Source organism: Zootoca vivipara, chromosome 9 (assembly GCF_963506605.1).
Source record: "Zootoca vivipara chromosome 9, rZooViv1.1, whole genome shotgun sequence".
In the NCBI taxonomy this organism is placed as follows: Eukaryota; Metazoa; Chordata; class Lepidosauria; order Squamata; family Lacertidae; genus Zootoca; species Zootoca vivipara.
This window is the reverse complement of record NC_083284.1, coordinates 35,647,586-35,671,338: the sequence shown is the minus strand read 5'-3', so window position 1 is coordinate 35,671,338 and position 23,753 is coordinate 35,647,586. Positions and strand designations below refer to the sequence as shown.

The following is a 23,753-nucleotide window of genomic DNA, read 5'->3' as shown; positions in this document are numbered from 1 at the left end:
CCCCATGTCACTACAGTACTATGCCAGTTGGGTTGCATACTGAAAATGTGTTCTCTTCCTCTCCCCAAACCTTTTACTTTTTTAAATGTTGGAATTTTCAACTCCATAGCACGCATATGTTTTTTGGGGGAAGCCAAACTGTGTGATCTTCTGCTTCAGGGCATCATTGCAGAATATAACAAAATTAATGGTATCAAGGAGGATGACGACACTGAAAAATTTAAGGAAGCCATAGTGAAATTCCACAAACTGTTTGGGATGCCGGAGGAAGAGAAGCTGGTGAATTACTACTCCTGCAGTTACTGGAAAGGAAAGGTCCCTCGTCAGGGCTGGATGTATCTCAGCATTAACCACCTCTGCTTTTATTCCTTCCTCATGGGACGGGAAGGTATGAATGAGATACTTCTGTTTCTATTAATTTGTGTGTGTGTGTTTTGAAGTTGGTGGTTTAGAACGATACACATAATCATTGTTGGTGGACTTCATGTAGTGCAGGAACTGGCGATAGCACATGGACCACTAAACTATGTTTTATCCTTCTAGTTACAGGTAGGTAGCCGTGTTGGTCTGACGTAGTCAAAAAAAAAAAATCCTTCCAGTAGCACCTTAGAGACCAACTAAGTTTGTCATTGATTGGTATGAGCTTTCGTGTGCATGCACACTTCTTCAGATACACTGAAATTGGACACTAGACTTCTGTTTCAGTGTATCTGAAGAAGTGTGCATGCACACGAAAGCTCATACCTATGACAAACTTAGTTGGTCTCTAAGGTGCTACTGGAAGGATTTTTTTAAATTTATCCTTCTAGTTAGAGTTGCCCATTCATTTTAAGTGTCGCTTATGTGGAGACTTGGAACATTTTGGCTTTAGGCTTGGTGTTACGGTGGCAATATATGATGCCCAAGAAGTATGGCGAGGGGGCAAAGTGTCCCTTCTGAAAACCTGCAGTCACATTCTCATGGATGTTGAGCAGAGGGGAAAGTGGCCTGATGGTCTGAAGTGGCTGTGCCTAATCCTTATTTGAATGATTTTTCATGGCTTGGGTTTAAGAAACAGACACTGGGTGATGTATTTAGGGTTGCCAGACTCAATAGTGGACAGGACTTCTGTGCCTTTAATTGCCCTGCTCTCTTTTGAGTCTGGAAACCTTAAAGAGAAACCAGCAGACCCTTTGTTTAATTTCCAACAAAGGGTCTCCTGGTTTCTCTTTAAGGTTTCCAGACTCAAAAGAGAGCAGGGCAATTAAAGGCACAGAAGTCCTGTCCACTATTGAGTCTGGCAACCCTAGATGTATTTGTCAAGGAGTGGAAGCAATATATAAGCAGTGGTTACAGACAAAAGAGCTAAATCATATACAATTGTGTTTGTTCATAAACAATTTTAGTTTCTGCCTCAGGGCAGTTGATGATAACTCAGGCACACACACATGCACAGAACCTTCATCATTTGTGTGGTCACTAAGATGTTTACAGCTTTAAACTGCAGAGCTATCTGATTAATGGCATGTTGCCTGACTAGCAGTCGGCTCATCAACATCCTACTGCCAGGATAATTACAGACATTCTTAGTTCCTGAATCCATCATGAGATTCACAGCAGTGGGGAACCTGTGGACTTAACATGTTGTTCGATTCAAAATTCCCAGCCACAGACAGCATGCCCAGTGGTCAGAGATGATGGGAGTTGGAGTCCATACACACCTGGAGGGCCTCAGGTTCCCCATTCCTGCCCTATAGTGTGTTGTGGTGTTGTGGTGGATTAAGTTACTGCATGGAGCCCTAGTACTAAGTTATTGTATGTCTCATACTTGTTTTTCCTGTTACAACACTCTGGACTGATTAGAAGGAGGTTTCATTCTAGTGTACATTGTGTGTAGGGACAGCTGGCTGATACGAGAACATAAGCACATATTGCTCTTTCTGTAGTCCAGACAGATGCCTCCAGGAAGCTTACAAGCAAGGCATGAATGGGATAGCCAGTTCCTGTTGCTTGGGCACAGCAACCTGGCATTCAGTGGTTATAATGCTTTTGTACTTGGTTCCATTTAACTATATTGGCTATTAATTGTAGAGAGCCTGATCTTCTTTGAGTTTGGGCTAGTTCACTTTTATATGAGGTGAAGCACAGCAAGCCCAAACAAAGCAGCAGGCTCTTGCTCTCTCCCTCTTATCCTCCCTGGAAGGAGGAATTGCTAAATTGACTTCCATTTTCAAAGGATCTCAGCTTAGAATAATGTGTGAACCAACCAAAGCTGGTTGTTGTACAAGCTAGTTGAACAATCCTGTTTGATCATCTATAGCTTGTTTGCAAACTAAACATTGGTTGTGTAGAATTTTGCTAAAAAGAACAAACATGAGATTATTTGAAACTGAAAGTATGCATGGCAGAATTCTTAATTATGTATTGTGTTTCTGACAAAACGGACCCACTAGCGCCAAGTGCAGCACTGTACTGAAGCTACAGTCCTAAACACAATTAAAATGGAAAAACCCCACTGAAAGTAGTGAAACTGACTTCTGCATAAACATGCACTGTAGAGCCCTAAAACATGATAATGGTATAAGTGCATAGTGTTATTAAAAAGCTTGCTGTTTTATCACCAGTGGTTTTTTGATTTGAAAGTGTTGAGTGGTCTTGTTCTCTGCTTACTCTTGATTTTTTTTCATTAGCCAAGCTAGTCATCCGGTGGGTTGACATCACCCAGCTTGAGAAGAATGCGACTCTGCTTTTACCTGATGTGATCAAAGTTAGCACAAGGTCCAGTCAGCATTTCTTTTCAGTCTTCCTCAACATCAATGAAACTTTTAAGCTAATGGAACAACTTGCCAACATAGCCATGAGACAGCTCTTGGACAATGAAGGCTTTGAGCAAGACAGGTCATTGCCCAGACTTAAAAAGAAGTCCCCCAAAAAAGTATCTGCACTAAAACGGTAGGTTTCAAAGCCGCTATATTCCATATATCCCTGTATTTCAAAGCTCTGTATACAATAATAGCCCTGTAAAAACAACAACATTCTACAATGGACTGTTATAGGCCCTTTGACCTTAGTAGAATGTAGTTATAATTAAGCATGTAAAGACTGAAGCTGTTTGAAATGGAGACTAAGGGCTGGTGCACAAGGTAAGGGCCTTTTTCTACAGTGGCACCCTAACTTTGGAATGCTCTCCCCAGAAAGAGGTATACCAGGTGCTGACACTACAAGCTTTTTGTTACCAGATGAAAACCTTCCAGGTGTTTTAAACACCTCCTCGACTGAAGCTGGGGAAAGCCCTGCTCACCCAGCAAAGAAAACCAGTGGGCTTCTGGAGGAAGAATGGAAGGTTTCATCCAGTGGCTTCTTACATTTCCATGCTGGCCTCTTCCTGTGCATCCAGTATAGAAAAGAAAAGGGCTTGGGGTGGAGAGAAGGATCAGGAATTCCATCCAACGGCAGTCCTCTTTGTTTATATGCACGGGAGGCAAAACTTCATCCTGCATGGAAATGCATTGGCATAATAAATGAGGAGGAGGAGTAGACGGAATGCAGGGAATGCTCTGTGCTTCCTCCACCAACCTGCTATGTTGCAACATTTTTTATTAGCCTGCTTTTTAGTCATAAGGGTAAATAAAGAGTGCCAGCTGTCCTCTTATAAGTAAAAAGCAGATAAATATTGCAGGCTAGTGACTTTTGTGGTGTAATTTATAAGGCTGTCAGAAAGCATGAATATAAACGAAGCATACAAACATCAGCACTGCTATGACAGATTTCTCCCATAGAATATCATTTCCTGGTGTTTTATTTGTGCTTGTGCAGAATAAATTTACAGTGTACATTTATCTAATCTGTTGAAGACAAACGCATGCACATTGAATTTTAATATGAACAACGAAACTTTGAACTGCTCACTTCAGGGATCTTGATGCCAGAGCAAAGAGTGAAAGGTACCGTGCCTTGTTCCGGCTTCCGAAGGACGAAAAGTTAGATGGACACACCGATTGTACCCTCTGGACTCCATTTAACAAAATGCACATCTTGGGTCAGATGTTTGTGTCTACAAATTACATCTGTTTCACTAGCAAGGAAGAAAACTTGTGCAGCCTCATCATCCCTCTACGAGAGGTGGGTATCAAGTCCGGCCATTTTTATTATACCACTAGCTGGCCCTGCACACGTTGCTGTGTGTTTGTGAAATGGAGGGTAATAGCCCCCCTTCAGATCCCCCTGAGCCTCAGAGTCCCCCTGAGTCGAGGCGAGATACTGTGGAGGGGGCAGGTTTCATCCCTGTGTCTCCCCCCCCCTGTTCTGACCCATCACGTATCCCTGCCCCCTATTCGACCCCCCATCCCCCCCAGGCAGGCCCCTACCTCCACTTGGCAATGTTGGGCCTTGTTGCTGGAAAAGGCCTGTTTTCAGTTGGTTTGGTCTTCAACACCTCTGCCGGATGGATGGATGTGAGTGGTGGATCTCGTGGTGGAGGCGGGGTTTGTGGGTGTGGTGTAGATTTCACAGGAAGGGAGGGGGTGTACTGTGGGAGGAAATCCACTTGAGGGCACTGTTTTACTTTGTGGAAAAACAGGTTTCTACCTGCCCAGGTGTGAAATTTGAGGGATTTTTTTCCCCTAACAATGCTCGGGGAGTGGGCTGGATCGTTGTGTCAAAATTTCAGGATGATCTGTCAAGCGGTTACAGAGAAAAGTGGAGCCCGCACTTTCACAATTTTTACATTTATATATATATATAGATGTAAGTCAAGTTTACGGGCTTCTTAGCTTCCAGGTAGCATCTCAGCAGTTCACTCCATTGCTTGCTTAGTATAATTTACAACAAACTGGCACTGTCTCTGCCTTAGGATCCCTGCATTTCTGGTCCTGTTAATATTATTAGTAGTACCGTAGTAGTAGTAGTATAAGTCATACATAAAAAGGACCTGTTGGGAAGTTTGCTGGGAATTGCAAGTGGGGAGAGTGTTGTTGTGTTCAGGTCCTGTTTGTGAACTTCCCATAGACATCTGGCTGGCCACTGTGAGAACAGGATGCTGGACTAGATGGGCCATTGGCCTAATCAAGGGCTACTTTCATGTTCTTAGGAAGGACTATTAAAACACTTTCCCTTTTAATTGGAAATATGCATTGTTAATGTGGCTCTCTTGCATTATGAACAGATCTATAGCTTATATAAAGGAAGTAAGGACCTGGTTGGGAGAAGTATTAAGACAATATCATTTAAGTAACTGAGACATAGCTGCTGATATTTCAATACAATTTAATAGAATATGTTAAATGAAAGGGAGGATGGCAACAAATTACCCTTTCTGCTAATGAAACATTAAAAGGCTATAATAATGCTTGACCATAGATCATTAAAATAAAAAACCCTGCAAACTGAAACTAAAACCTCTGTACATTGAAAGTCCTATTATCCTGAAGTGCCTAATGCAATTTTTATTGCTTCTGATAAGCTATCTGGAAGCAGTGGTTTAAAGATTTTTAAAACTTTTTGTCATGGTCTTTAGAAGGGTCTTTGAGCATATTGTTTTCATTTCTAACTAATGCACTGTTCCTGAAACAAGAACCTCGGAACTACAAACACACACACATGGGGGGGGGGTAGAGAGTTACACAGTTAATTGTATATGAGCCAAAGTTAAGACTTAGGAGCAGGACCCATATATCAGAAATAGAACCATATTTCACACACAGAAGGTACTTGGTTCAGTCCCTCTCATCTCTAGTTAAAAGTGTTCAAGCAGCAGATGATAATGAGAGACCGGGGAGAATCATTCAGAATAATAATTTCTCTCTCTAAACCAGGCATCCCCAAACTTTGGCCCTGCAGATGTTTTGGACTACAATTCCTATCTTCCCCGACCACTGGTCCTGTTAGCTAGGGATTATGGGAGTTGTAGGCCAAAACATCTGCAGGGCCAAAGTTTGGGGATGCCTGGTTTAGAGAGAGAAATTATCTGACCTGGTATTAGGCAGTTTCCTATATTCCTGGCATTAGCACAGTTTGGGGCAAGAGAGTGTCACTAAATGAGACAACCTGTCTCCGTACTACCGTACTCTTAGATTTCCGCTACCACCTTGTGTGGCGTGCCTATTTAGGAAGAAGGTTGAGCAAGTAAGGGGTTAAGTTTTGGAACCTTTGAACCCTCAGGGGCAGGTGCCATTATGGTAGTGGCAGTTAGTTCAGTTGGAGTTGGAGTTGGGGAATTGTGGAAGGGAGGTGGAGGTGTCAGTTAGAGAGAGAGAGCTGTGGAAGATTAGTCAGGTGGATTATTGGTGGGCAGGAACAGACAGGATAGCAGGTCAATGTGAAACTTGTTGCATTGTTTAATTAGAGGTTTTAGCGGTTGTTGTTGTTTAGTCGTTCAGTCGTGTCCGACCCTTCGTGACCCCATGGACCAGAGCACGCCAGGCACTCCTGTCTTCCACTGCCTCCCGCAGTTTGGTCAAACTCATGTTCGTAGCTTCGAGAACACTGTCCAACCATCTTGTCCTCTGTCGTCCCCTTCTCCTAGTGCCCTCCATCTTTCCCAACATCAGGGTCTTTTCCAAGGATACCGTTTTAGCGGTATAGGCCGGTAAATAACTTAGCGGGTATAGGGCGGTATAGGCTAAAGGTTGCTTTTGCTCTGGCCAGTTTTCATCTGAAATGCAGATTTCCTAAATGTCTGAAACATTATTGTTGCAAGGGCTGAATTGCTAAATCGCAGTAGTGCTCCTTTCGAGGGATATTTGCTCACTCCTTTGCTGAATAACAAAATGTTATAGCTCTCAGAGTTCCTGGAAGAAAATTGTACCTCTTCCCTTAAGCCCTCACCCTTAGGTGCCTCTGGTAGACCTGCTCAGACTGATAGATCTCATAGATTATTTAATGTTGCATCATAAGACTGTGATCCTTGTGCAGCTCCAGAAAAGTGCAGGAATGGGTACATGGAAAGCCATAAGATATTCAGCTTCACTGCTGTGAGGGTGTCTTAGAAAATGATTAGCAAATCCACTTGTATTTAAGATTGTGCCATTGCCAAATGTTGTTGGAATATGACCAATTGTATGTATTTTCTTTTGCCCTCCTCTCCCTTAGGTGACTATTGTAGAAAAGGCTGACAGCTCTAGTGTATTACCTAGCCCATTGTCTATTAGCACCAAAAATCGAATGACATTTCTCTTTGCCAATTTAAAAGACAGAGACTTTCTGGTTCAGAGAATTTCTGATTTTCTCCAACAAACTACTTCCAAAATATACTCTGAAAAAGAGATTTCTGGCAGTTACAACAGCTCAGATGATGAGGTGAGTAGATGACGCCAATTTCAGAAAGTATTCAGTTATTTTCAGATTAGTAAAATTATATAATTTCAAGTAGCTGCTCCCAAGTAATAAATTCAGTGTAAAGATTCATATTTGCAAAACTCCATTGACATGAGGCTGTTTTTATCTTCCTTGTTCTTAATGAATTGCTGAGCCAAACATTTAGGTAGGCATATGGTTAAACCCTCTCATGCCCGTCTTCCATATAAGAATGCACATCGACCATTGACTGTTTGGAAATGCTTTCATATCAGTCTTTTCCTGGAGATGTAAAAATTGTACATTGGGCAGAAGGCTGCTCCTGCATTCTGATAGTGTAGGGCAGGGGTCAGCAAACTTTTTCAGCAGGGGGCCGGTCCACTGTCCCTCAGACCTTGTGGGGGGCCGGACTATATTTTGAAAAAATATATGAACAAATTCCTATGCCCCACAAATAACCCAGAGATGCATTTAAATCAAAGGACACATTCTGCTCATGTAAAAACATGCTGATTCCCAGAACGTCCGCGGGCCGGATTTAGAAGGTGATTGGGCCGTATCCGGCCCCCGGGCCTTAGTTTGAGGACCCCTGGTGTAGGGTGTAAAATTTTGTATCATGTTTTCCCCAGAAAATCTTATGTTAGCTTTTAAGAGCATGTATGATCAAGCTTTTGTGGGGAAAGAAATCTGCTTGGACATAATAAATGCCCTCTGATGGCATAATGGCACCTCTGATAGCTGCATCCACCAGATGTTTTGGAACTACAACTCCCATGATCCCTAGCTAACAGGGCCAGTGGTCAGGGATCATGGGAGTTGTAGTTCCAAAACATCTGGAGAGACAAGGTTGCCTATGCCTGATCTACACAGAAAAAAAGTCTTTACACCATCTACTTGCCACACAGTTGCCCTGTGACTTGCATGTATCAGAGGTGCCAGTTCACTGCATCAAAAGCCTTTTGCATACCACAAAACTTATTATTTATTTATTTATTATTTATACCCCGCCCATCTGGCTAGGTTTCCCCAGCCACTCTGGACAGCTTCCAACAGAAAAATAAAATAAAATAATCAATTAAACATTAAAAGCCTCCCTAAACAGGGCTGCCTTTAGATGCCTTCTAAAAATCTGGTAACTGTTTTTCTCTTTGACATCTGGTGGGAGGGCGTTCCACAGGGCGGGCGCCACTACCGAGAAGGCCCTCTGCCTGGTTCCCTGCAACTTGGCTTCACGCAATGAGGGAACCGCCAGAAGGCCCTAGGTACTGGACCTCAGTGTCCAGGCAGAACGATGGGGGTGGAGATGCTCCTTCAGGTATACTGGACTGAGGCCATTTAGGGCTTTAAAGGTCAGCACCAACACTTTGAATTGTGCTCGGAAACGTACTAGGAGCCAATCTAGATCTTTCAAGATCAGTGTTATGTGGTCTCGGTGCCCGCTCCCAGTCACCAGTCTAGCTGCCGCATTCTGGATTAGTTGTAGTTTCCGGGTCACCTTCAAAGGTGACCCGGACATAGAGCGCATTGCAGTAGTGCAAGCGCGACACCTTCATAGAGTGCATTGCAGTAGTCCAAGCGGGAGATAACTAGAGCATGCACCACTCTGGTGAGACAGTCTGCAGGCAGGTAGGGTCTCAGCCTGCATACCAGATGTAGCTGATAGACAGCTGTCCTGGATACAGAATTGACCTGCGCCTCCATGGACAGCTGTGAGTCCAAAATGACTCAGGGGCACAGTTACCCCATTCAGGACCAGGGAATCCTCCACACCTGCCCGCCTCCTGTCCCCCACAAACACACAAACAGTAATTCTGTCTTGTCAGGATTCAACCTCAATCTGTTAGCTGCCATCCATCCTCCAACCGCCTCCAGGCACTCACACAAATGAGTGGTGTCAGGGCTCCTAAAGTTATGCTTTGACTCAGAACCTCTGTTCCCTAATACAAGAGGGTTTGGAGAGGAGCTGTGGCTACATTCAAGTAATGGAAAAAAAATCTTTTTCCATAATTAGAGGCACTATACTGTTGTTTCACATTTTCTTGAAATCTGAAACAGATATCAGGATTGAGCTCAAATCAACCGGGGTTGAATATTTGTTTCTGCACTTCTCATATAGTGCTTAAGGGCTATGTTATCAATATGGGGACAGCATGTTTTAGCATGTCTTAATCCCCCCTTAAAAAGGGGGGGGGAGACTGCTTAGCTGATGACATTGGCCCAATTTGGCCAAATCATGGAGCTTCAAGTTCATAGCAGTGGTGGTGGGAGTGGTGGCACTGTTGCTTACCTGGATAGGGCTAGGGGCAGGATGATGGCCTGCTCAGGTTTGTGCAGGTGCAACAGTGCAACTAATTTAGCACTCCTTGTGCTGCATCTGAACAGCCCCAACCTTACCTTGCCCTGCCTAGGTAAGCTGTAGCAAGGCCAGTGTTGGGAGGGTGGCTCTATGGCTCTGTTTCACCATACTGACCATTAGTGCTTTGCATACTGTACTTTGGTTCCCTCAATTATAAGTTTGCTTGGGTGTGTGGGAACCCATAAACACACGAGCCAAATATTTGGGTGCATAACTACAACCTGTAGTTTGGTGTTGCATCGTAAACCACGTCCATGTGTATATTTGAATTAGACAAAGACACAGTCTGGCTCATGAAGACTGAGTAATCTCATCAGCAACTGTTAATTCCGCATCCCAGAACCTTGGTTTCAAAAAAACCAAGTATCCTCTATTAAAAGAGGTTATATGCTTTTAAGGTTAAATGTTGGGAAGGGGAGAGGAAATATTTACCCATATTCAGAAGATATCCTCTTGTCTGGAAAGTTGCCTAATGCTGGTGTCAGCAAAATGCCAGCTATTGACTGCTGAATGTATGCCAACTTGGAAATGAAATACAAGGCAGAAAGTAGCATGATGGAGTGCACATAAAATTGCAGTAATTAATTATAAAAGTAATTTGTTTATATTACAAATGGATTCTAATGAGCTTGGAGAAATTACCAAGACTGAATATTTTAAGACAGTGTCTAGCTTGTCAAATCATAAAATTACGGTCAGATTTTTTTTATTAAAAAAATTGTGGCAACAAGCCATTTAAAAGTTCACCTCTTTGAATCAGATGATTTAGTTAACTGTATTTGTTTTCTGACATGTGCTATTTTTGAGCATGACTGATTTAATAACAGCTGGAAGTATAAATTCTTTTGCAGTCTTGGAAAGGTCAGTAGGCTGTCAATGGTCCCTCAGTTCCTGCTTTTCGGCTCAGTATGGTCATGGGGCTTCTTTCAGCTGTGGGTCCAAACAACTTGTGATACACCAAGCCAAGTTCCCAAAGGGGTAACCATGTTAGGTTGTTGCAGCCAAAACAGCAGGATTTTGTGGTACCTTAAAGACTACCCCTTTGGGAACTTACCAGCAGGATTTTGTGGTACCTTAGACCAGTGTTTCTCAACCAGTGTGCCTCCAGATGTTTTGGGACTACAACTCCCATCATTCCTGACCACTGGTCTTGCTAGCTAGGGATGATGGGAGTTGTAGTCCCAAAACATCTGGAGGCACACTTGTTGAGAAACACTGCCTTAGACCAGTGGTCCTCAACCTTGGGCTTCCAGATGTTTTTGGCCTACAACTCCCATGATCCCTAGCTAGTAGGACCAGTGGTCAGGGATGATGGGTATTGTAGTCTCAAAACATCTGGAGGCCCAAGGTTGAGGACCACTGCCTTAGACTACCCCTTTGGGAACTTACCATGATACATGGTAAAGGCTTTTCCTACAAACTTTGGTAGACAGGGAAAAGCAACTAAGACAGTGATAATTTGTGTTAATGCTCAAATGCATGCAAAATAATTACTTAGATATTCATGAAGCGCTGTAGATAACAGAAGCATCCTGGCATTGATAAATCAATTCAATACCTGTAGTGGGATTAGAACCAACCACAAAGGAACAATCATATCCTAGGCCAACCCCAACATCTCTCACCATCAACAAGTGAACAACAGAGGACCTACACAAGCTACGCTGACAGAAACCCCACACACTTATCAAGCAAAATAGAAACATTGTCACCCCACCCCACCCTCCCCCATCTACTTTTCTTCCCCTCTCCCCCCCTCACCAATGTCTCAGCAAATGAAACTGATTTGTAAAAATGCCATGAGAGACATTGCACATATCTTTGTATACCAAGAAAACCCTTAATAATAATATAAAAAGAAACAATACAATTATGAGCAAGAACCATTAAACATTCAAAAAATTTTTTTAAAGAGCCTGTTATTTCAATTCAAGCCACAGGTGATAGACTGAATGTCTTGAAAGTGCTAATTCAGCAGCTTTTACCCTGAAATTTCCCATTGAAGTTCCTTTGTTTGGTTTATGCTATAATAAATGAGCTAGTCACTAAGATACCACCAGACGGTTTGTTGTTTTCCCCACATTAAACACAATCCTCCAGGCATGGATGGCAGTAGACTTCATGCACAGTAAGCTTCCTCCTGGAACTGGGAAATCAGAGGGGACACATAAGGGCATTGAAAAGCTAGAGACTTCTCTGTCTGTTTAAAAACACTTTTTTAAAAAGTCATTAAAATCAATTTAACTTAAAACGGCAGTGTTGAAAAGCTTTTCACCATTCTTGCTTGGAGATCCTTTCTCCAGTTTCTGCTTCCCCTTTATTACCTCCCAGACAAATCTGGTTGCACTTTGACTTCCATCTTTTATTTTATTAAGGTGATCACTTTCACACTGTCCACAGTTGCTACGTATTAGAACAGAACCATTGTTTACCACTACCTGAATGAGACCCAGCATGCTCCCCTTCCAAGGGATCCTGGTTTAAAACGAACCTTCATAGGCTTTGTTACAAGCAAACTTCAAACCATGGGTTATTAAGCTGGCCAATTAAACTAACTAGAGGTTTGTTGCCTTTGATTTTTGTTTCATTTTTTTAAAACCAGGGTCCCAGGTTCACTCAGACTTATTCTCGCTCATCCACATAGAGCTAAACCACAGATTAGTGTAGCATATGAATACGGCTACTATCCCAGGGACAAAATCTGACAGGCATGCATGGCGGTACATCCACTGAATTGCCAGAGACTGCTAACAGGAGGATATGATTACAGGAGGGCCACAAGATGCCAACTGCAATATTGCTTTCCCCAACAAGTTGAGCATCTCTGATAAGAGAGCTGTTGCACATTAAGTTTGCCCAGTGCTTTTTACCAATTAAGTTTCTGGGAGCTGTTAATTATACAAAGCTCCTTAATAATAATAATAATAATAATAATAATAATAATAATAATAATAATAATAATAATAATATAGACCCTGAAGGTGCAAATGTCTTCTGGCAAACAGCATAGCTGCCAAGTTATCCCTTTTTTAAAGGGATTTTCCATTATGCTGAATAGGCTTCCTCGTGAGAAAAGGGAAAACTTGGCAGCTATGGCAAACAGCTGCTCTGACTTTGTGGACCACAATATCCTTCAGAACTAGCATAATTTTATTGCTCTTCTAAATCAGCTCTTAGATTGCTCCTAGGTACATATTTTTAATAACCTTGCCAGTGGAAGTTCATAAACATATTATGTTGCTCATTGAAAACCTTCCACTTCCATTCAAATAATGTGGTGCGGCATTGGGGTGTGGGATACTATAGGAAACGTTTAAAAAATATTTTATGGAAGGATTGAATGCTTACTGGTTGGATGCATTTGTGTTCCTTGGCGTTTGTTTCTGTTGTCCGAATGTCAGTCCTGAAATCCACTGCAGTTTCTTTATGATTTTCACAGGAATCCAGCATTGCAAACAACCATGGTGCAGGCTTCTAATCTGAAGGGGTTCAGGCTTCTGACTCGAGTGCCGTGGGTGGGGGTGGGTCATGCCTTTGAGGCTTCATGGCAGAATGCTTTCGGCCAAAGTGGATTCTCTGCTGCAGTGCTGCAGTCTGGCTGCCCTTTCCTTTCCCACCCTCTGTAGTTCCAATTACTCGAGCTCAGCACAAAGGCTGGCAGCGGAGAAGGGTAGGCAGTGTGACAGGAGAAGAGGCGCAGGCCAAACTGCTTCCTGACATGTAGCTATTTAAAAACTCAGTAAGCCCTTGTGTGTGTCTGCAATTCGCCACTCGGTGGGTACCACTATTCTAGTGCCATGGAAACAAACTGATCCTTGCCCTTTTCCTTCCCGCACCTGAACAGTTCATAAAATTGTGGGGATTTTCCCCCTCCTCCATTCAGGTATATTCAAGGACAAGCAGCATCCTCTCCTCAAGCCCTCAAAGAAGCCTTAGTTCCGAAGCAGACGGAGAGCGGCAGTTCAACCTGAATGGCAACAGCGTCCCAACTGTAACCCAGGCACTAATGACCATGTACCGGAGGCGTTCACCTGAAGAATTCAACCCTAAATTAGTAGGCCACGCCGCCTTTTTTAAAAACTCTCATCTAGATTACTACATTAATTGTTAACAGATGTGAACTATGTCTTCCTCATACCAGCAGTGGGTGGGAACAGACGCAGGAGTGGGCAGAGCAAGGTGACTCTTACCTTGGCACAGCAGGTTACACTCCAGCCATGCCAATGTGTCACAGGTTCCTACACACACCAGTCATCATCCATCTTCCATTCAGGCAGGCAAAATGCATCATAGCAGCTCAAGGGCACAATGTACCCAGGCAAAAGCACTCATGTGGTGTTTGGGATGGAGCGGGGCTTGCCAAAAAGAGATCCCTCAAAGGCTGCATTTGGCCGTGGGGCCTGAGGTTCCTCCCCACTGACTTAGACTCATTAATTTTCCTTATGGATTCTGTTGTCAACAAGGTGGAGGGAGAGATTGATGTTGTCTAGGGGTGGGGAGCTTCAGGCCCAGAGACCAAATGGAGCCCTCCAGGCCTCTCGTGTCGTTGGGTCTCCCCACAGGTCCCCACCCCCTGCAGCAACATTCTCCATGAGTGTTTTTGCCTGGCTGAAATGTGTCCTTGAACTCTTATCATTCTCCATCCAGGAAAGCAAAAAGGGCTGAGAAATGGATGTGGGTCTGTGTAGGAAACTCACCTACTACTGTACAAAGGTAATTTGCACTCCTTGCTGTACCCACTCTTGCCACTAGCCATGCCCACCATGGGTATGCAGCCCGCAGAAGTTTTCCCAGAAGGGAATGTGGACCTTTGGGTGGAAAATGTTCCTCACCTGCATGTCATTTTAGTGTATTTTGAAATCATGTCATAATATTGCTTGTAGCTTTTTTGCAAATATCTATGTACATGGGGACGTACATAAATGTTTAGGAGGCGACATCAAGATGAGAAAATGTCATGTTTAAAATGAGTATACTGAGAAAGCTTTGCTGAAAGAGTAGTCTGAACACACTTCTGATAATAAAATTAAGGATTAAATGACATTTTGGGGGGGTGGCTTCTTTTGCATTACAGGATTGTGTTACACAGCATTTTTAGTTCTGTATATTGTACTCTCTATTATTTTTAAGGCAAAAGAATTTTTGAAAGAGCAAGCTTGGAAGATTCATTTTGCAGAATATGGCCAAGGCATCTGTATGTATCGGACTGAGAAAACAAGAGACCTTGTGCTGAAAGGTATTCCAGAAAGCATGAGAGGGGAACTCTGGCTACTCCTGTCAGGTGGGTATCAGTAGATAACATTGTTTTATTAACAGTAAGTCAAAGGTTTCCCATATGATCTTTTTCCTTCTGTGGAGTTCATTATGTCAGTGCCCTAGTGGACATGTTGGCTGCAGATAAATGGAGATTGACAATTGAAGTCCTAAGTGTGTTTACAGTACTTAGAATAAAGTCTCTCTGTGGAGTTTACTTGCTGGTAATTGTGTTTAGGATTGTGGCCTAAATTGGTGAGGTATCTTTTACCAACCAGTGAAAGCGAAATAAGATATCTGGAAGTTCAACATCTTGGTGGGAAAGCTGGCTTGCTATTCACTGCAGGAAACTGTTTTTCTTTTGGGTCAATCAATAGTGTCTTCCTGGCAGCCCAAAATAATTCTGCTTCAGAAGAAGTGTACAGCAAAGCATATAAAAGGGCTCTTCATGCTTCTCCTCTGTGATGTAGGCATAGGTGTCAAGCTCCACAAGGAACTGAGTTAACAGCAGGCAGGTGGACTAATTTGTACTTCATTAAATTGCTAGGGATTGACAGGTACTTTTTTAAATTAGAGGTGGGTGAAAACACACAGAGAAATGAACTTACCAGTTAAATCTGTTCTCCTGGGTTGAAAAAAGGAGCAGTGAGAGCTTTGTCCATGCACCTGCACAGAGACCCTTGAAACACTTCCAGTGCCCTACCGAGAGAGAGAGAGAGAGAGAGAGAGAGAGAGAGAGAGAGAGAGAGAGAGAGAGAGAGAGAGAGAGAGAGGAAGACTGAATGATAGAATTCTCAGTTTGTGCAGCCAATCTGGGGTCAACTGAGGATGCCTTGCTGATGTGCCCCCAAATCTTGGAGCCAGCAGTGGGACTTATAAATCAAAGCAGGCTTTTTGTAGGCTTACATAATAGGCGTGAGAAACTATTAAGGGGATTGCAAATTTCTTATGACCTATTTATAAGTAGCTTACCACAGAACATAAAACTGCATTCTGCTATCTTATTTGAATGAGCATTTCACGCTATCTCTCTCTCTGTGTGTGTTGTGCACACACACACACACACACACACACACACACACACACACACACATTTTTGTTAGCATGGCTGTATTTGGGGTTGTATGCAGAATATCTTGGATCTCTCACAGTAGGCTTGCCACTAAGTCTGCAAACCTTTTCATAGAAGAGGAGGCAGGTGTGTTAACTCATTGTGGTAAACCAAAGGTCTATGACAGTTAGCATGGGAGGTTTTGTAAGAATAGGACCTGATTATTGTAGTCAGTGGCTGAAATCCAAAGAATCACTTCAGGCACATTTGAATAGTGAGAGAGTTTTTTTAAAAAAACAACAACAACAGCAAACCCTTATGCCGTATCACAAACTTTATGAAAATCTTCTTAGCTTCAAAAATGATTTGCCAGTTAGCATTGCGGGTGGGGGGGGGATCCATGTCCCCTTGGGCATGCAGAACTCACTGTGCGGTTGTTTTGGATCCTGGCCTATATCTGTAACCTACTTTTTCTTTTGTCAATTTTGCTCTCTTGCATTGTTAGGAGCTATTAATGAAATGGCCACCCACGCTGGCTATTATGAAGACTTGGTGGAGAAGTCTATGGGGAAATACAATCTTGCCACAGAAGAGATTGAGAGGGATTTGCACCGCTCTCTCCCAGAGCATCCTGCATTCCAGAATGAGATGGGTATTGCTGCTCTGAGGAGAGTACTAACTGCTTATGCATTTAGAAATCCAAACATAGGATACTGCCAGGTAATTGAAACTCATTTCATTTTGAAGAACCCAAATTTATTCACTCATCCCTCTATTTATTGTTGCACACAGAGGCCAGACCTTCCATGCACTTATGGTAAATTTTGATCTAGTAGAGTAGGTTGGATAATTTAAACCTTCCTGGAATTTGACAAGTGGGACCTGCAGCAAAATGTTGCAATATATGATCCCTTATAACAGGAATTCTCCCTTTCAAGGTCCAGCCAAGTATGACATTCGACTCTTCTCGCCTAGTTCTCCCACACTTGGGTCTTTTCTGATTTTCATTTCCAACTGACACTGCTGAATATACTCAGATGGTCTTTGGGCTTGTGTGCATCTGGATGTTTAAGATTTTGTCTTTAAGATTTTTGGGGGCGGGGTAGAACTTCTGCAAACCTCAGGGATCCCTTAGCATGCTGAAACATCCATCTTCTGGCTACGACAGAACCACCAGCATCCACTACCTGGTTTGCCATTAAAGGAAGAGGTGACTGGTTTAAAACTGCTGTTATGTAGTAACACAGTAGACTACTCCATTTCTAGTCACATAACTTAGACTTTGAAAAGCATGGCGTTTGCCTCTGCACATATCCAAGGGAGTGGGAAATTAGGGAGAAAGAGAGTGAGAGTCAGTGTGTGACAACTTGTTGAAGTTGGCCAGGCTGTATGGTTCAACGTCTTTGAAAAATACTTTGCGCAATCACTTGCTACTTTCTGAAACTAGGCCCAAACTAGGGCTGTTGTTGACTGACTCTGTTATCTAGACCATTTAACATCTAGTATATGTACTTTTGAATGTACTTTTTTTTCTAGGCCATGAATATTGTTACATCGGTACTGCTTTTGTATGCAAAGGAAGAGGAAGCATTCTGGCTGCTTGTGGCTTTGTGTGAGCGCATGCTGCCAGATTACTACAACACGAGAGTTGTTGGTATGTCAAAGGAGACTTGTAAGAGCATAATCACTGGGAATTTCAGACCTAATTCTTAAGCTGCCGGAAAGTGAGGTTTGGTCTGCCAATGGGGGAGGGATGCTTGAATTCATTGATGCTGAATGACATTTGAGTGGCTGGGCTTCTGCCTTGTGTTTTGGAGAACTGCCTTTTATATCTTCCTTCACATCACGTCCAAACATAGCCATTCTGTACAGTATTTTGTTTCTAGTCTGTAAAATATATAAATGATTTTTGGTGGGCTGCAAAAGTCAAAATCAATAAAGACCTTATGTTATTATGATGATCCAATTAGAGCAATAGGACCCAGAGTACTGGATTTTTATAATGTTTGTCAGTTGCATGAACCAGATTCTTTTCAATACTTAACACTAAATTAATGATGAAAGGATGAATCCTGAATGGCAAGATATTGTAATATACGGTAGTTCAGTGTAAGCTAATTGCAAAATGATTCCACACTGCTTTTCTAGATAGCTTTAAATGCACGTTCTATGAATCAATATTTCATATATGACAAATACTGATTATGTCTTGCAGGAGCTCTGGTGGATCAAGGTGTCTTTGAAGAGTTAGCTCGAGATTATGTTCCACAATTATATGACTGTATGCAGGACTTGGGGGTCATCTCCACTATATCCCTTTCCTGGTTCCTCACACTCTTCCTCAGTGTAATGCCCTTTGAAAGTGCCGTAGTTGTTGTGGACTGTTTCTTCTATGAAGGCATAAAGGTGATATTCCAGTTGGCACTGGCTGTGCTAGATGCAAATGTGGACAAGTTGCTGAATTGTAAAGATGACGGGGAAGCGATGACAGTGCTTGGAAGGTAAGTTTTGCCTTTGGGAATCTCATCTAGTCCCTGCAATGCAACTCCCTGCAATGCAAGAATTTCAACACGCAGCCCCACCCCACCCCAACCCAATTTGCTTGGGTTATCTTTTTGCTTAGCTTTTTGCAAATGTGCTAGCAGTTTTATTGTTAACCAGGGTATTTAAATATTTACCCACAGCTTCTTCCCAGCACTGTAATTGTTATGCATTAAGTCTAGACTATTTCATTGTAATTTTGAATTTATAAGATATGTATTGAACTATTATTTGCTTTGTTTGAATTTATACTGTATTATAACAATTTTGTTTTTATGTATTCCAGTTGTTATATATGTTGACAGTAAGTAGGTGTTTGGTGTGAGCTATTTTCAGCACAGTTCCCTATGGGAAAGCAGCATATACATAAACTAAGCTTAAAATATGTAGCAGTTGTGACTGTCCTACGTAATGCTCTTGCAACATACCACTCCCCCCTTTAAATCAGTAACTTCACATTGCCATATAATAAAGGGAAAGCATAGCCATTAAATGAATAACTTTGAATCATCATGTTCTGTCTCCCTAATTAGCCACTTGCTAGCACTGGAGCAGCTTTGCTCGAGTCTACACCCCACCCCCACCCCGTCTCTGGCACTATGATTTGATTTCATTAGAAAGAGCTGCCTTAGAGGAGCCACTAACATGATTCAGGGTCACATAGTACTGACAATGCTGGACTGGCAACAGCACCCAAAGCAAAGTCTTTCCCAGCTCTGTTACTAAGGGCTCATACTGAGAAATCACCCAGGGATCTCATGCAGGTAGAGCATATGCATTTCAACTCAGTTATGTGGCACAGTCTCTTGCTACAGACTGAACAACAGTCCAAGCAAGCCCATAGAAGTTAGTAGCCTCAAAAGATTTTACTAGCCTGTTGGACCTCCTGGCAGGAGAAGTAATGGCAGCTGCATTTGCATGCTGGGTGCGAAAATGGGACTTTCCTCCTCTAGCAGCCCACTTGGTTTTCATGCTGGGTTGAGAGGAGGGATGTCGCACTCAGTCCATCCTCCACTAGCCCACAACATTTACCCTGCATGGCATTCCTGATAGCCTGTGGCAGGCATAGGCAAACTAGGCCCTTCAGATGTTTTGGGACTACAACTCCCATCATCCCTGACCACTGGTCCTGTTAGCTTGGGATCATGGGAGTTGTAGTCCCAAAGCATCTGGAGGGCTGAGTTTGCCTATGCCTGGCCTATGGCTACTAGGCTGGTGCTTAAATTCAGGTCTGTCTTATTCAGAGTTTAGTCGCAGGTTATGCTGTTCTCTGGGAAGCGTTTTCTTTCACATGGTTTTCTGTGACTATCCAAAAGCCAGACATCCTACCGCTTGACTTCCATCAACAAGCTCTGCCAACATTATTATTTTCATTTAGCTGACTGGAAGGGAGCAGTTGAATAGCCTTAGCTGAGCCATTATCTCCCAGTCTCCATCACAAACACAAGGTTGTTTAGTAATTGTCTCCTTTACAGAGTTGATGCTATAATCTGCGATCATTTTGAGTTCATTCTGAGTTGTTTAGGAACATTGGAAGCTGCCTTTATACCCTCAGACCATTGGTCCATGTAGCTCAGTATTGTCTACCCTGACTTGCAGAGGCTTTTGAGGGCTTCAGGCAGGGGGCATTTACAGCCCTGCCTGGAGATACCCATATACTAAGCACTGTTACAAACCCGAACTTGGTGGGTGTGAGGGTTTTAAATAAACTTCAGGAGAGAAATGAAATGTACGGTGCTTTTAAGCTTGGATTAATTTTACACGCAAAGACGTGACTTATAGTGCTTCCATTTGATTTCTTTTCCCACCTGTAGGTATTTGGACAGCGTGACCAATAAGGACAGCACTCTGCCACCAATTCCTCACCTTCACTCACTGCTCAGTGATGATGTAGGGCCTCATCCTGAGGTGGATATCTTCAGGCTCATCAGAACTTCCTATGAGGTGATGTGACATAAAATATCAGTGATTAAATGTAAAAATGCGAGGAAAGAAACACAAAACAAGCAACACTGCTCTAACTCCAGGTCATGTATGAGCATATTAAAAAGTGCAGGTCCCAATATTGATGCTTCAGGGATTCCACTTCTCCCATCCCTCCATTTTGAGAACTGTCCCATTTATTCCTGCTCTTTGCTTCCTATTCTTTAACCAGTTTCAGATCTGGCTGTCTAGGTTTACAGCAAAGCTGAGTGATAATTTTTCCCTTTAGAAATTTGGAAGCATACGGGCAGATTTGATTGAACAAATGAGATTCAAACAGAGAATGAAGGTGATCCAGACTCTAGAAGACACGACCAAACGCAATGTGGTAGGTTCTTTGAGTGCTTTTTTAATCAACTGTCTCTTGAGTTTTGATTTCTAATGCCTTACATGCACCTAAACTCTTTCTGCTTGCACATTTTGAAAGGTACGAACCATAGTGACAGAAACCTCTTTCACAATAGATGAGCTGGAGGAACTCTATGCCCTTTTCAAGGTAAATTTGAAATAGCTGTCTAGTTCATTCATTGTTTAGTAGTATTGTGTAGGTTGCCTGTGTACCCTTCCAGATATTTTTTTTCTCACTGATTTCAGTGAAATTTCAGTTGATTGTCAAAACAGTTTGAAACTATAAGCTGTGTTTGAGTTCAAATCATAATGCAGAAACAACTATTTCACTTCCCCTTTGATGGTAAATATGTGGATGGAATATTTTAATTAAAGTAAGTGTAGATTGGGAAGTGAAACCAACCATATAATTGTCATGTAGATGCTCTTTCAGTGATCACATTGGTAATCACAAATAATTGTTGTTCCTGTTTATTGACAGCTATGATAGCACCTGTGAACTTTTCATAATAGAAAAGATTCTGTGACTACAAATGTAGATCGTGTAATCTTATTTAGGTTCTGTGTTACGGTTGTGCTCTATGGAGAATGAGTCATCCTGGTACATAGGCGCCAACTCTTAGGGGCTAAGATTCCTTCAGCCACCCCAGTAAAATATTTGAGGGGGCCATTACTCCCCCCCCCATTAGGCATTGCCATTCAAATAGTGTGCCGTGTCATGTGATCGATTATGCAGGGTGGGGCTTACCTGGGTCCCCTCCCAACATTTTACTCAAGTTGGCACCTCTGTCCTGCTATAGCAGAAATAGTCTTGTAATGTTAAACACTCTGTGTGCCAACTCTAGGTCAGGTGGAATTTGTCAACAATTGCATTTGTTCAAAAGTAGCATAAATCATGATGGCAGATGCTGCTGCCAGAAGAGAAATGAATATTGTCCTGATAATGGCAATGTCATGTGCCTTGCTTTTCTTCAGGCAGAGCATCTCACTAGCTGCTACTGGGGAGGCACCAGCAATGCCACTGACCGCCATGACCCAAGCTTGCCTTATTTAGAACAGTACCGCATTGACTTTGAGCAATTCAAGGGCATGTTTGCTCTCCTCTTTCCTTGGGCCTGTGGTACTCACTCTGATGTTTTGGCGGCACGCTTGTTCAGATTGTTGGATGAAAACGGAGATTCCTTAATCAACTTTCGGGAATTTGTCTCTGGACTAAGTAAGAAGAATGCGTGTATTTAATTGCTTTACTAAACCTGAGGCCTGTCTCTCCCAATTGCATTAACTGTGAAATCATTGGCTTGGTATGCAGGTCTTATATGAGACAATTGCATTTTAAAAGGCTATATAAAACATGGGTTCTCATAACCTGGATATGTTTATATCACTGACAATCATTTTAAAGCAATAGGTTAATAGGAGCAGTTGCTATTCTCTCTTCCCCTCCCCAAAACCCCCATTCAATTATATATTTTTGAATGTAATAGAAGGGAAATATCAGAGCTTATAGCTGTTAACCTGCAGTTTTTATTTGGATGATATATATTTATTTTGTAGTAATTACATAATAAGCGACGATCTAAACACATCGGAACACTTGAAGGGTGTAAATAATTTGTCATCCCAAAAGCCAAGCAACATCTGAATTGCGTTCAGCACATTAATGCCTCAATATCTTCTGGTTAGGAATTTCTAAAGAGGTACATTGTGTGCTAGTAAAGTTTGCTAATGGCATATTGTCTTTTCTAACAAAAGTCCAGTTTATCTGATGCATGTGAAATTCTCATATAGTCAAAGTTTTCCCCAGCATGTACTATGCTGTGAGATAATATGGCAACATTTTTTTAAGATTAAGGCAATGGTAGATTCAAACAAAGAAACTGCAATATGCAAATATATTCCTAAGCAATTGAAATGCACATTGGATTTGCACACAGTTTACAATCCCCAAAATAAAGCTAAAGTCCAGTATTTAACTGTTTGATCCCTCTTCAGTAGTTAATTTGGAATACATGAGTTTATATCTTCAGACATGGAGTCTAAATTGTATCTATGTGGCCACATTAGATGGATTACTAGATTATAACCCTTGTTTTCTCTATATATAGTATCTAAAGAGTGGGGGACCCAGGTGGCGCTGTGGGCTAAACCACTGAGCCTAGGGCTTGCTGATCAGAAGGTCGGCGGTTCGAATCCCTGTGACGGGGTGAGCTCCCGTTGCTCGGTCCCAGCTCCTGCCAACCTAGCAGTTTGAAAGCATGTCAAAGTGCAAGTAGATAAATAGGGACCACTATAGCGGGAAGGTAAACGGCGTTTCCATGTGCTGCTCTGGTTTGCCAGAAGCGGCTTTGTCATGCTGGCCACATGACCCAGAAGCTATACGCCGGCTCCCTCGGCCAATAATGCGAGATGAGCACCGCAACCCCAGAGTCGGTCACGACTGGACCTAATGGTCAGGGGTCCCTTTACCTTTTAGTATCTAAAGAAACAGGTAAATCCTTCCCCCCCCCCCACTGCACTTGCTATGTATGTTTATAGCGGTTACATATGAATAAGGTATAATTCCTTATTTAAGATAGATAACTAATTTCTAAATGTCTGGGAGATTGTGTGTGCCACATTAAAATATAATTAGTAATTCTGATACAGCAAATGTGACTTCTTCTAGGTGCAGCATGCCATGGAGATCTTACAGAGAAGCTGAAACTACTGTATAAAATGCATGTTTTGCCTGGTAAGTAAGCAGAGGGCCATTCCGGATACCTAAAGATTCCACTAGCGGTGCCATTCTTGACCTCCTTAACATGAGAGTAAGACGCACGGAACTCGGTGGGCCTTACTTCTGAGTAGACATGCATAGGATTGCATCTGTTGATGGGACATTTGCTGTAACTCATTCACCAACCAGTATTGGGATTTCTATTCGTGCATACTAAATGGGAGGGGTAGCTG

General features: G+C 42.5%; 1 protein-coding gene across 1 annotated transcript in view; it reads left to right on the top strand.

The window, feature by feature from the left end:
- The window catches only part of TBC1D9 (TBC1 domain family member 9), a 51,558-nt gene that overhangs the window by 21,683 nt on the left and 6,122 nt on the right, over positions 1-23,753 (top strand). Inside the window, exons 4-17 of the mRNA XM_035111690.2 lie at positions 160-388; positions 2,670-2,931; positions 3,894-4,101; positions 7,069-7,275; positions 13,512-13,682; positions 14,759-14,909; positions 16,438-16,652; positions 17,469-17,586; positions 18,148-18,433; positions 20,288-20,417; positions 20,686-20,784; positions 20,884-20,952; positions 21,780-22,020; positions 23,470-23,535. Coding sequence (XP_034967581.2) covers positions 160-388; positions 2,670-2,931; positions 3,894-4,101; positions 7,069-7,275; positions 13,512-13,682; positions 14,759-14,909; positions 16,438-16,652; positions 17,469-17,586; positions 18,148-18,433; positions 20,288-20,417; positions 20,686-20,784; positions 20,884-20,952; positions 21,780-22,020; positions 23,470-23,535 — 2,452 coding nt within the window. The remainder of the gene's footprint in view (positions 1-159; positions 389-2,669; positions 2,932-3,893; positions 4,102-7,068; positions 7,276-13,511; positions 13,683-14,758; positions 14,910-16,437; positions 16,653-17,468; positions 17,587-18,147; positions 18,434-20,287; positions 20,418-20,685; positions 20,785-20,883; positions 20,953-21,779; positions 22,021-23,469; positions 23,536-23,753) is intronic.